This window comes from Mandrillus leucophaeus, unplaced genomic scaffold, assembly GCF_000951045.1.
Source record: "Mandrillus leucophaeus isolate KB7577 unplaced genomic scaffold, Mleu.le_1.0 Scaffold983, whole genome shotgun sequence".
Classification (NCBI taxonomy): domain Eukaryota; kingdom Metazoa; phylum Chordata; class Mammalia; order Primates; family Cercopithecidae; genus Mandrillus; species Mandrillus leucophaeus.
Window position 1 is genome coordinate 64,610 of NW_012110730.1, and position 13,470 is coordinate 78,079.

The window sequence follows — 13,470 nt, forward strand, 5'->3', positions numbered from 1 at the left end:
ATATTTATATATTATACTATATTATAATTTATAGTAAATCATAAATTATATAATTTATATAAAATATTTTAAGTATTTTTAAAATATTTTATATTTTCAAAAAATATAATAGCTGTGCTACTATAAATCTCAGATGAAAGAGGAACAATCCATTATTGGTGCCCGGGCAGAAATATTAGAATGAGAGCAGCACCACCTAGTGGTCAGCGTGGTGTTGGTGGGGTAGGAGGGAGAATTGAAAGTGAGCCGATGAATATGAAAGCCCACAGTATGGTTTCCGGTTCACTGGCCATTTACAAGAGAAACTTCCTTCTCTGTTGCTCCCTACATTTTGGAGAATGCAAAACTGGTTTTCTTGAGGAAGGTGGTGTGTTTGTTACTGTCTTCAACTTCCATTTTAAATGAGAACTTGAAATATTGCCCCGTAATATTATGCTTATAATCTGAAATCTTTACAATGTTGAGGAATTTCTGCAGGAAGGTGAGTAACATGGTCCCACTACAGAGGTTTCTGAGGAGCTGACAATCTAGTAGCCTGGATTTCTGGCTTCCAGAGATTTCGTGTTTTCAGTTTCAGCCATTGGTAAGTGGCTTTTGAGGACTAGTGGCTTATGACAATTTGTTCTTTTCTTGAGACACAAATATGATTTGTGTGACTGGCTAACATCAAGGTTTCCTTGTGGTTTTGCTTTCTATTCAATACACTATCAAGTAGGCAATCACTCTTAGTAACGAAATGAAAATTTCACATGAATTTTTAAACTTCAAATGCATTGCCTGCTGTAGAAAAATCATATGCTGCAGAAGTGCTCATAGATTTGGGAATTCACAAACGTCTGAAAATGTGTCCTTTGTGTACATCTTTGTATCCATCTCTTCAAACAGATTAAGGAACTGTGAAAAATAATGCATTGATGTATCTATTTGGCTTTCTCTTAAATATCAGGGATATCAGACAAGTCTTTACTACGGAGCAATCTGTGGAACTGGGCAAAAATATAGGTATCTTTCACTTTCTGAATTCTCATCATCTAAAGATTGCAAACAATTTCTCTGCAAATTCACTCTGAATCAAAGCCTGCTATAATGAATCTGCCATGCATCTGTCAGTCAAAGCATGTACATTACTTTGATATCTAAAGGAGAGGACGCAGAGTACACTGCAGACCTAGTTCCAACCTTTTCCCGAGTGATGAGTCCCTGCTTTCATTATTTAAACGGGTTGCACATTACAGATATCATCTTCTCCATATTATTAAATAAAAATATATTCTAGAAAATCTATTCTGCAATTAGTTCCTAACAATGTTTTGGGGCAGTCATAGTTTCAAAACAAAAAAATCACAGAAGTTGGCAAGGTTTATATATTTTGTGTGTGTGTGTGTGTGTGTGTGTGTGTCCATAGTCAAGGAAAATGTTGAAATTTGTCCAACTTAATAATCACTGTTGGTCAGCAGAAGAGGAAGAAAAAGAAAAGCAACCCTGAATACTCAGTGCCCAATATTTAAAATATACTTTAGAGCATGCACAGGAAAGACTGATATCATAAATGGCAGTGATTATGACATAAGCAGAAGTATCACACTCCAAAATACATTTACAGATACAATCCTATTATTAGGAACTTTATATCTGCAAGCTAAGGGAATGCGGTCCATCCTGAAGGATTGCCTACTCAACAAAAGGCAATTGGGGTTTGTCTTATTGCTGCAGGCCTTGCTTCTTAGTCACTGACTGACTGTTGAGTGCCAAGGTGAGAAGACTGTTTATCTGCTCCTCAAATTTAGACCTGGACAAACTTCTGGCACGTACTGCATGACTTAACTCCTTCATTTACTCATTCTCCCTCAAACTTCACCCATCACCAAACTGCTACTAAGATCACAGCACCCTCTCTCTCTTCCCACTACCAAATCTCACCTGGGCAATTGGAAAGTAACTCTTCTCTTTCCTTTATTTTTCCTTCCTCCCTCCCTCCCTCCCTCCCTCCCTTCCTTCCTTCCTTCCTTCCTTTCTCTCTCTTTCTCTCTCTTTCTTTTCTTTTCTTTCTCCTTCCTTCCCTTTTTTTTGAGACAGGGTCTCACTTTGTCACTCAGGCTCAAGTGCAGTGGTGCAATCTCGGCTCACTGCTGCAACCTTCACTTCCTAGGCTAAAGTGATCCTCCCCTCTCAGCCTCCTGAGTAGGCCCCAGCTACTCAGCCACAATGTGCCACCATGCCTGGCTAATTTTTTATATTTTTTTTGTAGAGAGGGGGTTTCACCATGTTGCCCAGGCTGATCGAGAACAAGTATTTCTTAATTGCCTTGTTTTATCAAGTTATTTTGCTAAGTGTTATGATGTATATTTAACATAGTGTGTCCTTGTTTATTTACATTACAGTGCATGTTCTTTGCAGTGTAGAAGGAAAACATAATTTATATCTGATAATGTAGAGTATCCTTGAGTGCTGCATATGAACATACCATTGATGAGCTCATTATGTGTTGAGGAAATTAGATAATTAGTGCTTTAAATGCTCATACTGTCATGCATTGCTTAATGACAGACATATTTTTTAAAAAAGTATCCTTAGGCGATTTCATAGTTATGTGAACATCACAGAATATACTTACACAAACCCAGATGGTATAACCTACTACGCACCTAGGCTGCATGCTGTAGCCTATTGCTTCTAGGCTACCAACTTGTACAGCATGTGACTACATTGAATACTGCAGGCAACTGTAACACAATGGCAGGTATTTGTGTATTTAAGCATAGAAAAGGTACAGTAAAAATACAGTATTATAATCTTAGAAAACTGCTTGTGATTGTAGGTGACTTTGTTCCTTCTCGTGTTTTCAGTTTCCTATAATGCACACATTAATTTTTAAAAAAACAAAGGTTATTTTTAAAACCTGAAAAAAATAATCTTATGGAATCACTGTTATATATTCAGTCTGTTGTTGACTGAAGTATAGTTATGCAGCACATGACTATATTATGAAGATATATGTGAGTTGCTATATAAGTTGAAGAGTATTGCTGGTGATATTTAGAGCAACTGGTTAGATATTTTTATATGAATATGGAATAGATTATTATTTTTCCTATTTAAATAATAGGAAATAGAATATAGGCTGACTCTTCCCAAAATTGCTATCCAAAATGTTTTCAGGAATATCTCAGATTCAGATAATGATGAGTGTAGGCTCTAGATGTAATAGTAAATATGCTGACATTTTTAGTCTTCACTCCCTTATGTCAGGAGCTGCCTAAATAGGGGATCTCCATCTCTGGGCAGCAAATGCTTTATCTCAGAGTTTCACTTATGTGCATCTGATGCTGACACCAAGGAGGTCATGGCTATGTTCCTTTCCTCCACCTAAACCTTGTCCTCTGAAACTTCTCTATCTTATATTTATGTTAGTTATAATATTATTTAACCTAATCTAATATTCTAACATACAGAAATAATAGGAAACCCCATATCTATAGGAATAAAATGATAGTTTTTGTTTCAATAATGGACTTTTGTTGAATAATTAGAGTCCCTGTTGTATTTCAAGCACTGTGCTGTGTGCTGTACAGACATTTTCTCATTATCTCATTCAATATCCTTTCAGCCACCTACAGTTATCCCGTTCTATAGATTAAGAAACTGTACTAGAAAGGTTAGGTAATTTGCCCAAGTCTACGTATTAGTAGGGGATATGAGACAATGTAGTCTCAAAGATTACATTTGAGTCAAAATTCCCATTGCTGTGTTTTCACTGTAAACTGACCAAATTATGGGTTATTTTTTCCTTGTAACACTTTGTAGTCCTTAGTAAAAGCGTGTACTTTACATAAAGATTATATTAATTTGTGTATTTTATAAAGCTTTCTCACATATATGTTCTTTCTGATCCTTATAATAATCCAGGGAAGTAAAGGAAAAAAACTAAAAATCTGGAACAAAATTAAATTCATATTCTCTAGATTATGAACCCTCCAAGGACAAGAATCTTGTTTAGCTCATTTTCTGTCTTTATCTGGCAGAGTGAATTCAGCACAAAAATGAACAAAATTCTTCCCTGGCCCCATACTCACCTTTGCAAAGTGTCTGTGGTGGATTTGTATTGTATTAAATTAGCTAATTCAGAGCTACTGTTTCCTAGAATTCTATTCCTTGCATAGATAAAGGTCAGTGTATCTGAAGTAAGGAAGCAGCAGCGATATTCTTTTTTATGCCTGAAGTTTTCTGACTCCCAGGCCAGGTATATGTTTAGTTCCATGAAGAAGAATGACAGCTTTTCCTGCAGTTCACCTATTGCTGAAAGGTTGGGGCTTGGAGACAGTGAGAAATGCCTGTACTTGTGGCCCATTCTCACAGGCTCTAGTTTCTCTTTATTTTTCCACTTCACATCCATCTTTCCTTCTTGACTATGGTCATTACCTTCAGACTTCAGGCTCTAGCACCAGACACAGAAGAAACAGCCTCTCATACACTGTATAATATATGTATACCCAAAGATAACTATGTACTTGTTTATTTATTTATTTAGCCTTCCAGTGATTCTGCTTCTCTAGTGAAACCCTGACAGACATAACTCTTCCTTATCCTTGGAATCTGGGCTGACCTTGTGACTTCTGGTTAATAGAATGAGACAGAAGTGACAGGGCTTAGTACTGAGCCTAGCCCTCAAGGGGCCTTTTACCTTCTCTCTCCTGAAATCCTGGGATCATCACATGAATAATCCCAGGCTAGCCCATTAGAGGATGAGAGACTCCTACATGGAGAAGAGTTCAGTTTTCCCAGCCAACACCGTCCTAGACCAGCCTATAGCCACTTATCCTGCCAAAATATGAATGAACCCAGCCAAGATCAGCAAAGTTGTCTGTCCAATCCCCAGTGGACCACTGAGGATGAGTGAGCCCAGGTGAGACTAGACCCACTCAGCTGACCTGGGCTCTAATGTGCGGTAAACTATAAATGCAGATTGTTTTAAGCTACAAGTTTTGATGTGTTTTTCTCACAATAATGACTAACTACTGATGCATCCAGTATATTAAATTTTCCGTATTTTGCTGTGAAACCTAACATACATGCAGAAAAGTACATAAAACATATAATAATAAGTAAATACAAAGTGACCATACATGTCACCACCACCTATGTCAAGAAAAAGAGCATCACCAGCACCAAGGAAGCCCCCACTTTCCCCACCCTGTGTTGTCTCTCACTTACTACTCCATCCTTCCCCGCTCTCCTGACTATTGAGATAATCATTCCCTTGCTTTTTTGTGTAGCTTCGCCACGTATTAGGGAAAATGGGATTGTTCAGTTTTGCTTGTTGTCAGCCTTTATATGCTGATTTTTTTTCTGTCACTTTCTTTGGCATCATGCTTGTAAGATTCTGCAATGTTGTGCTGTGTAGCTATAATATGTTCATTCTCATTGCTATGTTATGTCTCATTTTTGAATATACCTACATATACCTACATTTATAGATATCTGGGGTATTTCCAGTTGAGACTGTTACTAGGCTTTGGCTTTCAGTAGTCTCATATACGTATTCTGGTATACCTGTGCATGAGTTTCTTGAAAGTAGTGATTCTCATACTTTTTAGTCTCGGATTTTTTTTTTTTTTTTAAGAGAGAATCTGGTTTTGTCACTGAGGCTGAAGTGCAGTGGTGTGATCATAGCTCACTACAACCTCAAACTCCTAGGTTCAGGTGATCCTCCTGCCTTAGCCTTCCAAGTAGCTGGGACTATAGGCATGTGCCACCATGCCCAGCTAATTTTAAAAAACTTATTATGGAGAAGAGGTATCACTATGTTTCCCTGGCTGGTCTTGAATGCCTTGGCTCAAGCAATCTTCCCACCTCAGGCTTCTAAAGTGCTAGGATTACAAGTGTGAGCCATCATGTTCTCTAGCTGGGCCTCAGAATCAAAAAAATTAAAGATTAAGTAAAAATTTTAAAATTAAAAAATGTCCAATAAAGGTTATTGAGATCTGAGACATTTAAAATATTTGATAATTCATTTAAAATAAACAATAAACCCATTACATGTTGCATTAGTTTCCTAAGGATCCCGTTACAAATTACTACAAATGTGATGACTTGTAACAACAGAAATTTTTTCTCTCAGAACTGTAGAGTTCAGAAGTCTGCAAGTAAAGTATTGCCAAGGTTGATTCCTTCTGGAAACTCTGAAGGAGAAGCTGTTCCAAGCCATTCTCCTAGTTTCCCATAGCTATGGGCAATCCTTTATGTTCCTTGACTTGTGAACATATCATTCCAATCTGTATCTTTGTCTTCAATATGCCATTCCCCTCCCCCGACTCTACCCCCTGTATCTTTGTGTCTGTGCATCTGAAATCTTCCCTTCTCTTATAAGGGGTATTAGTCCATGTTCATACTGCTATGAAGAAATACCCAAGACAGGGTAATTTATAAAGAAAAATAAGTTAAATGAATTGACAGTTCCACATGGCTGGGGAGGCCTCACAATCATGGTGGAAGGCAAAGGCGGAGCAAAAGCACATCTTACATGGCAAAAGCACATCTTACATGGCAGCAGGCAAGACAGTGTGTTCAGGGGAACTGCCCTTTATAAAACCATCAGATCTCATGTAGCTAACTACCTGTTATAAACATGAACAATGCATTATATGTGCATTATAAACACGAATACTGTTTTATGGGAAACATAAACAAATGGGAAAAACCTGCCCCCATGATTCAATTACCTCCCACCAGGTCTCTCCCATGATACATGGGGATTATGGGAACCACAATAAAACCATCAGATCTTATGAGACTTATTCACTATCACAGGAACAGCATGGGAAAAACTTGCCCCCATGATTCAATTACCTCCCACCGGGTCCCTTCCATGACATGTGGGGATTACGGGAACTACAATTCAAGATGAGATTTGGGTGGAGACACAGCCAAACCATACCATAAGAATAACAGTCTTTAGATTTAGGGCCCACCCTAAATCCCAGGATGACCTCATCTTGAGGTCCTTAACTTAATTACATCTGTGAAAAGCCCTATTTCCAAATAAAATCATATTCACGGAGTGGAAGGGTTGAAACTTTGAACATGTATTTTTTAGGGGGACACAATTCAACTCACTGCACACATTTACATAAATAACACATATTTTAATAAAAATATTTTCCAAATAAAAATTTGGCAAGAAGAGTGACCTTATTTTTATAAATCTTTCATAATCTAGATTTATAGAAGAAGCTGGGTGCTCATTTCCTTTGATATTCACTCTGTTGTGCTGTTTTGGTTGAAATATATAATGAAAATCCAGCTTCACACAGATCATTACATACCCGCTGAAAGGGTTTCAAGAGGCCTCTGGGGGTCTTCAGAGCAACACTTGAGAACCACTGCTCTAAAGCATATACTCTATAAATATATGTAAAGTGAAATTTCCAGGCAGTGGCTATATATTCCAGGCTATATATATATATATATGCACACACACACTGAATATAGGTGTGTTGTGTGTATACATATATTCTACTTTATTAGATAATAGCACATTGTTTTCCAACTTGATTAACCAATTTGCTTTTTCACTAGCAGTGTACAAGAGGTTTTGTGGCTCTGTAAGTTGACCAATATCTGTTATTGTTACACTTAAAATTTTTGCCTATCTAGCGGTACGTAATGTATTGCATTGTGATTTTAATCATATTCATCCTTTTGTGTCTGTTTGTTTGGATTGCCATTTGATGCATGAAGAAACTGAGGTTTATTCAGAAGATCAATGTTACTTGTCCCCGGTCACATAATTAGTAAACAGAATCCATGTTTTCTCTTTTCGAATTCAGATTTCTTCCCACTCACTAAGACAAATAATGCTTCGGTTTCTGGCCCATTTCTCAGGAAGGCTCAACCTTCCCCAGATCCCCACCCAATAACTAAGAACCCTGACTTCAAATCTTCTCCCTTCATTTCCCCACTGTGGAGACTTTGGGCACTTCAGGCGGCTGGAGGACTGCACAGCAGCCCTGCATCTTCCTCCCTTCATACCCCACTACCCACTCACCCCTACTCTCACCCTCTCACTTCCCTGTCTGACTGCTTTCTATCTGCCTCTATTTCCTTTTCATAAAACCCTCTACTCATCTTCTGCTGACTAGACCCTCATCTGATCATTTAAAAAGGAATAACATCTAATTCGTGTGTATAATGTATGAGAAAATGTATAATGCACTATAAGAATCATCACCTGTTAGCTGTTATTATTATTACTTATTAATACTATTATTTTTAAGCACTTCAACACAAATCAGTGGTGTGATCATAGGCAGTTACTCAATGTTATTGATTCTCAATTTTCTCATCAGTGAAAAGGTGTAATAATACCTTATGAGGTTGTGTGAAGGATGGAATGACATAATATATGTAATGTGCTCAGCATAGTGCTTGATGATAAGGCGTGCTCGAAGACGTTTAATTTATGTAACAAAAATTCATCTAGTGCTTGCTATGTACCAACCACTTCTAAGTACTTTTTCCAAATATTGAAACTTTGTAATAATTCTCTATGGTAGATAATATTATCTCCATTCTACAGACACAGACTGAGGCAGAGAGTTTAAGCAAGTGGCCGGACGTCACAGCCAGTACGTGGCAAAACTCCTGCAGCCTGCTCTTAGAGTTCGCACTCCTTGTCCAGCTCCTGTCCAAATATTTATTATTACTTACGAGAAAACTCTGCAAATTGCAAAGCGGTCTACCACCAAAGATTAGCACCCTAGGGCAAAATGAGCCCTTTACTTCCTCGATGCTCCCCAGCGCTAAATTCCCAGCGGAGGTTGCAGTGAACCCAGATCGCGCCACTGCACTCCAGCCTGGGTGACCGGGCGAGACTCTTGTCTCAAAAAAAAAAAAAAAAACGAGTGAGTGGAGCGTAATTACCCTCGCCAATAGCCTGTAACCACCGCGGCCGCCACTCCCCTTTTCCTGGCCTCGCCCCTCTCCACCCACGACTCTGGCCCCGCCCCTCGTCCCAGGCTGCGACGGAAGAAGAGCCAACGCCTCACGGGCTTCCACGTACGCACTCCAACGCCTGTCCCCGGAGGAGAACACATCCGGGTCACGGGAGCCGGTGTTTCAGGCTCCGCCCCTTCCCCCCCCAAGGGCTAATCCCCACTTCCGACCCTCATAGTCCTTTTCCGCTTCTCTTTCACCTACCCAGGTGCGCCCGTCTGCGCCCCTCATAGGAACCCGGAGGGTAGCTCTGATCCCGAATCTCCCACAAGCGCGAACCTGCTCTGCCGTGTGTCTTTGCGGGGCGGCCTGCGCTGAGGCCTGCCGCGCGCGGTGAGTCCGCGCAGACCTGACCCTGCGTCTTGCAGCTCTGTTGAGGCCGCCGCCGACTTCTCGGGATGCCGCGGCCGGGGTCCGCGCAGCGCTGGGCGGCCGCCACGGGCCGTTGGGGCTGCAAGCTGCTCGCACTGCTGCTGCTGGTGCCTGGACCCGGAGGCGCCTCTGAGATCACCTTCGAGCTTCCTGACAACGCCAAGCAGTGCTTCTACGAGGACATCGCTCAGGGCACCAAGTGCACCCTGGAGTTCCAGGTATCAGGGGCCTAGCAGTCCCTGGGCCCCAACTCGCGGCTCCAGGGTTGGGGGTGTAAGTTGAGGGATGGCACTTTCCTGTCCGTGTTTCCCTGTTCTTAGGCTAATTCAAAAATCGCTTCCAGGTAGCTGATGCCCAGCATTTGACTTTCCTCTAATAAACCTGGAGTGAGAGATGTTAAGACCGGATGTTAAAATGTATGAATTCCAGAAATGCTCCCTCTAGCATTTCTTTCCATTCTCATATTTAAGGCCTATTGAACGTCCTTCCTTAAAATATTCCCTTAAAGAAAATCATTTATATTCTATAGTACCCAGTGTCAACTCTCTAATCCACACTTCCAATGTAATTGAATTTGAAGTATTTTATTATACTACCTTCCAGAGACTGACTTTGACCTCAGAGAGCTTGTATAGACATATATAGTCATAAATGTTAAATGCAACAATAAAGGTACACACTAGGTATAGTGCTGGCAGAAGACAGAAGGATCATTGGGAAATTTAGCTGAGGAGCTGATGTTAGAGCTGAGTCTGCAAGGTAAGTAGCCGTTGCTCTACAAGGCAGCAGAGGAGAGAAGGGGCCCTAGGCAGATATGTTCATGACAGTTCCAGCAGGCCTGAAATTAGCCTGAGCTATATTGCTAACATTTGTGCATGACATTGAAATACACTGAATAACAATAGTTTTGTGACTATAGTTACATATATTAATAGTCACAAAACTATATATTATTAGCTTTAATATAAAGCTATTATAATAGCTTTGTGACTGTGAGTCCAAGGGCTTTGGGGGCAGTTTGTACCAGTTTGTCAACATTATTTATCGGTAACAGTGAGATTGATGATTTGCTCCTGGTCTTGGTGAGACCACACCCCCAACAGAGAGCTCTGTTGTTGAGACTAGCTCCATAGCAGGAATATGCCTATGTGACCAGCGAAATATTTAAAAATGTGGTCAAGACTCCATTTTGTGTTCCTTGGTTCCAGGGTGTTTTGTTTGCACACTTGGGTGGTTCCAGGTCTGACAGAGTATGTGTCTGGCCACAGACCTAACAGAGGGAAGACAAAGGAGCCCACACCTGACCTTTTCAGACCTCTTGCTGTGAGACAGCCTTTGGCTGTGATGTTTTATATTCTTTTCCTTTTGGGACTCTTTTCAGTCCCAAGTTAAATTCTTAACCACTTTATTATACTACCTCCCAGAGACTGACTCTGACCTCAGAGAGCTTACATAGACATATATAGTCATATAATATTATAAACTGTAGATTTATGACATTATAACATACAGTAATAAACTGTAGATTTGCAAACACTGTCATTTTGAGCCCTGTGATTCTTCTTTAGCAAACCCTGTTGAACTTCACTGTCAGTGCAGATGTAAAGCAAAGACTTGTTCAGAGAATTTCTGGTAGTCTGGCATTTTGGGAACATAGAACGAGTAAGGCTGTCAATAAAAGAGGTTCTGAAGCTACCTGGGAGGAAGAACAGTGAATAGTATACCATTGTTAACAGGTTTCGATTTTTCTGCAGGCCACAGGTAATTATCAAGAAGTTTTTAAGTGATTGCTCAATGGGGAATGAGGAAGGATGAGGAGACTGGCACCCCTCCTTCCCAGGAGACATTTGGCATCATGTTAGAAGGGCAGCTACCTGCATCTAGTAGGTAGAGACCAGGTATGCTGCTTAACGTGTTGTAGTGCGCAGGACAGTACAGGGTCCTACAACACAGAATTATTCAGCTCAAAATGGGAATAATGCCAAGGTTGAGAAACCCTGAGTTAGAGGGAGAAGATATTGGGTAGTGGGAAGACCTTTTAGGAAGTTGTGGCAATAGTCGTGTCTGGATTGTGCTTTAGGAATGCGATGAATTTGAGAGGGGCAAAAAGATTGAGAGATCTGTGTGATCGTATGGATAGATAGGGATACTTAGTTTGGGATGATCCTCAGTTTCAATAGTAGGCGATTGGATAGGTTTAAAGGGATACTTAACAAGATGACTTGTTTTAAGTTTGATGGAAGAGAAGTGGGGTGATGATAAGTTCTGGTCCTATTCAGTTTGTATGTATGTGTTTGATTATTCAAAATACAATGGTCAGGTATGAATAATTCAGTAGAGCAAAATGAAGTTATTATTTTCACCTGGAGAAAAAGTTACTTTTTGGTGAGGATGGGGATTGGTAAATCCTCAATTGATAAGACATTTTTATATCAAAACATTTTATCTGTATATTAACATTTACATATTTTTACAGTTTCCTAAGTGCATAATTATTTTCATTTGATTATCAAAATGATCTGTAACATAGTTCAGTTAGTATCTTCTCTCCTAAGTGAGAAAAGGTCACACAGGTCACAGATCCTTCTTTTAAATCCACAGTCTGAACTCTGTTCTACTGACCTAGAATGTCAGTATGCTAACCAAGAGGGTTCAAGGTTGAAAATAACAGTCTTGTGCTACCCAATCACATGGTGGTTTGGGAACCCTTCATTCAACCCAATGTCTCTTCCTAATCATCTCTTTCACAAGTGTATACGTTTCCTCTGTTTCTTCACCTCTCTCCACTCCCTCTTTCTTCCTACTCAGTTCTTTCTCATGTAAGGAAGCCTTTCTCTTTAATCCTTTCCCCCTTTTGTCTCTTAAAATACTTATCCAGTTACCGCAGGAAAAATCTCTCCCTCCTCTGTTCGTACAACCCAAATGGCTGGAAGTGTAACTGATTAAGCATAAGCCCTTGAAAGTAGTTCTACAGTTCTGTTCAGAACTACCTCCAGCCTTCCATTCAGTATGTTTGCCCTTAAGTACTGGCTTTCTAAATAAACAGACTTGTTGTCCTTTATGTTACTCATTTTTGCTTTAATCACAAGTGGTTCAGCAATATTTTGTTTAATCAGTTATGTGTCTCCTGAAAACAAGGTTGTAAATGATTATATACTTTTAGAATAGCCCACTCCATTACTCAACTTGTGTAGTTCAAAACAAAATATATATCAAATTCCATATAACTGACTATAAAAGAACTTAATAAACACAATCCGCTTGTAATTTGGCAGTAAAATGAACTTAAGTTCTATGATAGAAGTATGAATGGGGTGTAATCCTAAGGACTGGCCTACCTTATTACTTCACTGTGTGTGTGCTTGGATGATGCTAATAGGAAAGTGGGTGAGAAAATTTTCAGAAGGAAAATATTGCAGACACTAAGCTTAGAGGTTAAGAATATGACTTTGGAGTTCAAGTTCTGGCTTTCCCACTTAACTGGATGAATACTCTTAAATGGGTCGCATATTTAACATCAGTTTTTCAGTCTGTCAAGTGGAAGGAAAAAAGTCTCTTGTAGGGTTGCTGGGAGAATTAAGTGATCTAATAGATCTACATTAATTAGCACAGTTGTCTGGCTAGTTCAAAGTGAATAAAAGTTGGAGGAAACTTGTTCAGTTTCTGTAAAGTTTAGTTGAAGTAAAATCTCCTCCCAACTTCCATCCACTGGTGAAAATTTAAAAATGTAAAATTGTCTGTGATAGTAAAAGTCCTTTGCCCATTACCTTATTGCCATTTTATTAGGAAACCTGATTAAATCTGATAAATTTTTCAAACTTTTCACAGTAATTTTTTTTTAATCTCTTACAGGTGATTACTGGTGGTCACTATGATGTAGATTGTCGATTAGAAGATCCTGATGGTAAAGTGTTATACAAAGAGATGAAGAAACAGTATGATAGTTTTACCTTCACAGCCTCCAAAAATGGGACATACAAATTTTGCTTCAGCAATGAATTTTCTACTTTCACACATAAAACTGTATATTTTGACTTTCAAGTTGGAGAAGACCCACCTTTGTTTCCTAGTGAGAACCGAGTCAGTGCTCTTACCCAGGTAAATAAA

General features: G+C 39.4%; 2 protein-coding genes across 3 annotated transcripts in view; both read left to right on the plus strand.

The window, feature by feature from the left end:
- Positions 1–9,003: 9,003 nt before the first annotated feature.
- The window catches only part of LOC105532768 (transmembrane emp24 domain-containing protein 7), a 43,561-nt gene continuing 39,094 nt past the window's right edge, over positions 9,004–13,470 (plus strand). For both annotated transcript variants that reach the window (XM_011971044.1, XM_011971043.1), the window contains exons 1-2: positions 9,004–9,581; positions 13,216–13,461. In XM_011971044.1, the coding sequence (XP_011826434.1) occupies positions 9,390–9,581; positions 13,216–13,461 (438 nt within the window). In that variant the 5' untranslated portion in view covers positions 9,004–9,389. The remainder of the gene's footprint in view (positions 9,582–13,215; positions 13,462–13,470) is intronic.
- The window catches only part of LOC105532767 (TIR domain-containing adapter molecule 2), a 39,207-nt gene continuing 39,085 nt past the window's right edge, over positions 13,349–13,470 (plus strand). The window contains exon 1 of the mRNA XM_011971042.1: positions 13,349–13,461. The gene's annotated coding sequence lies outside the window, so the exon portion shown is untranslated. The remainder of the gene's footprint in view (positions 13,462–13,470) is intronic.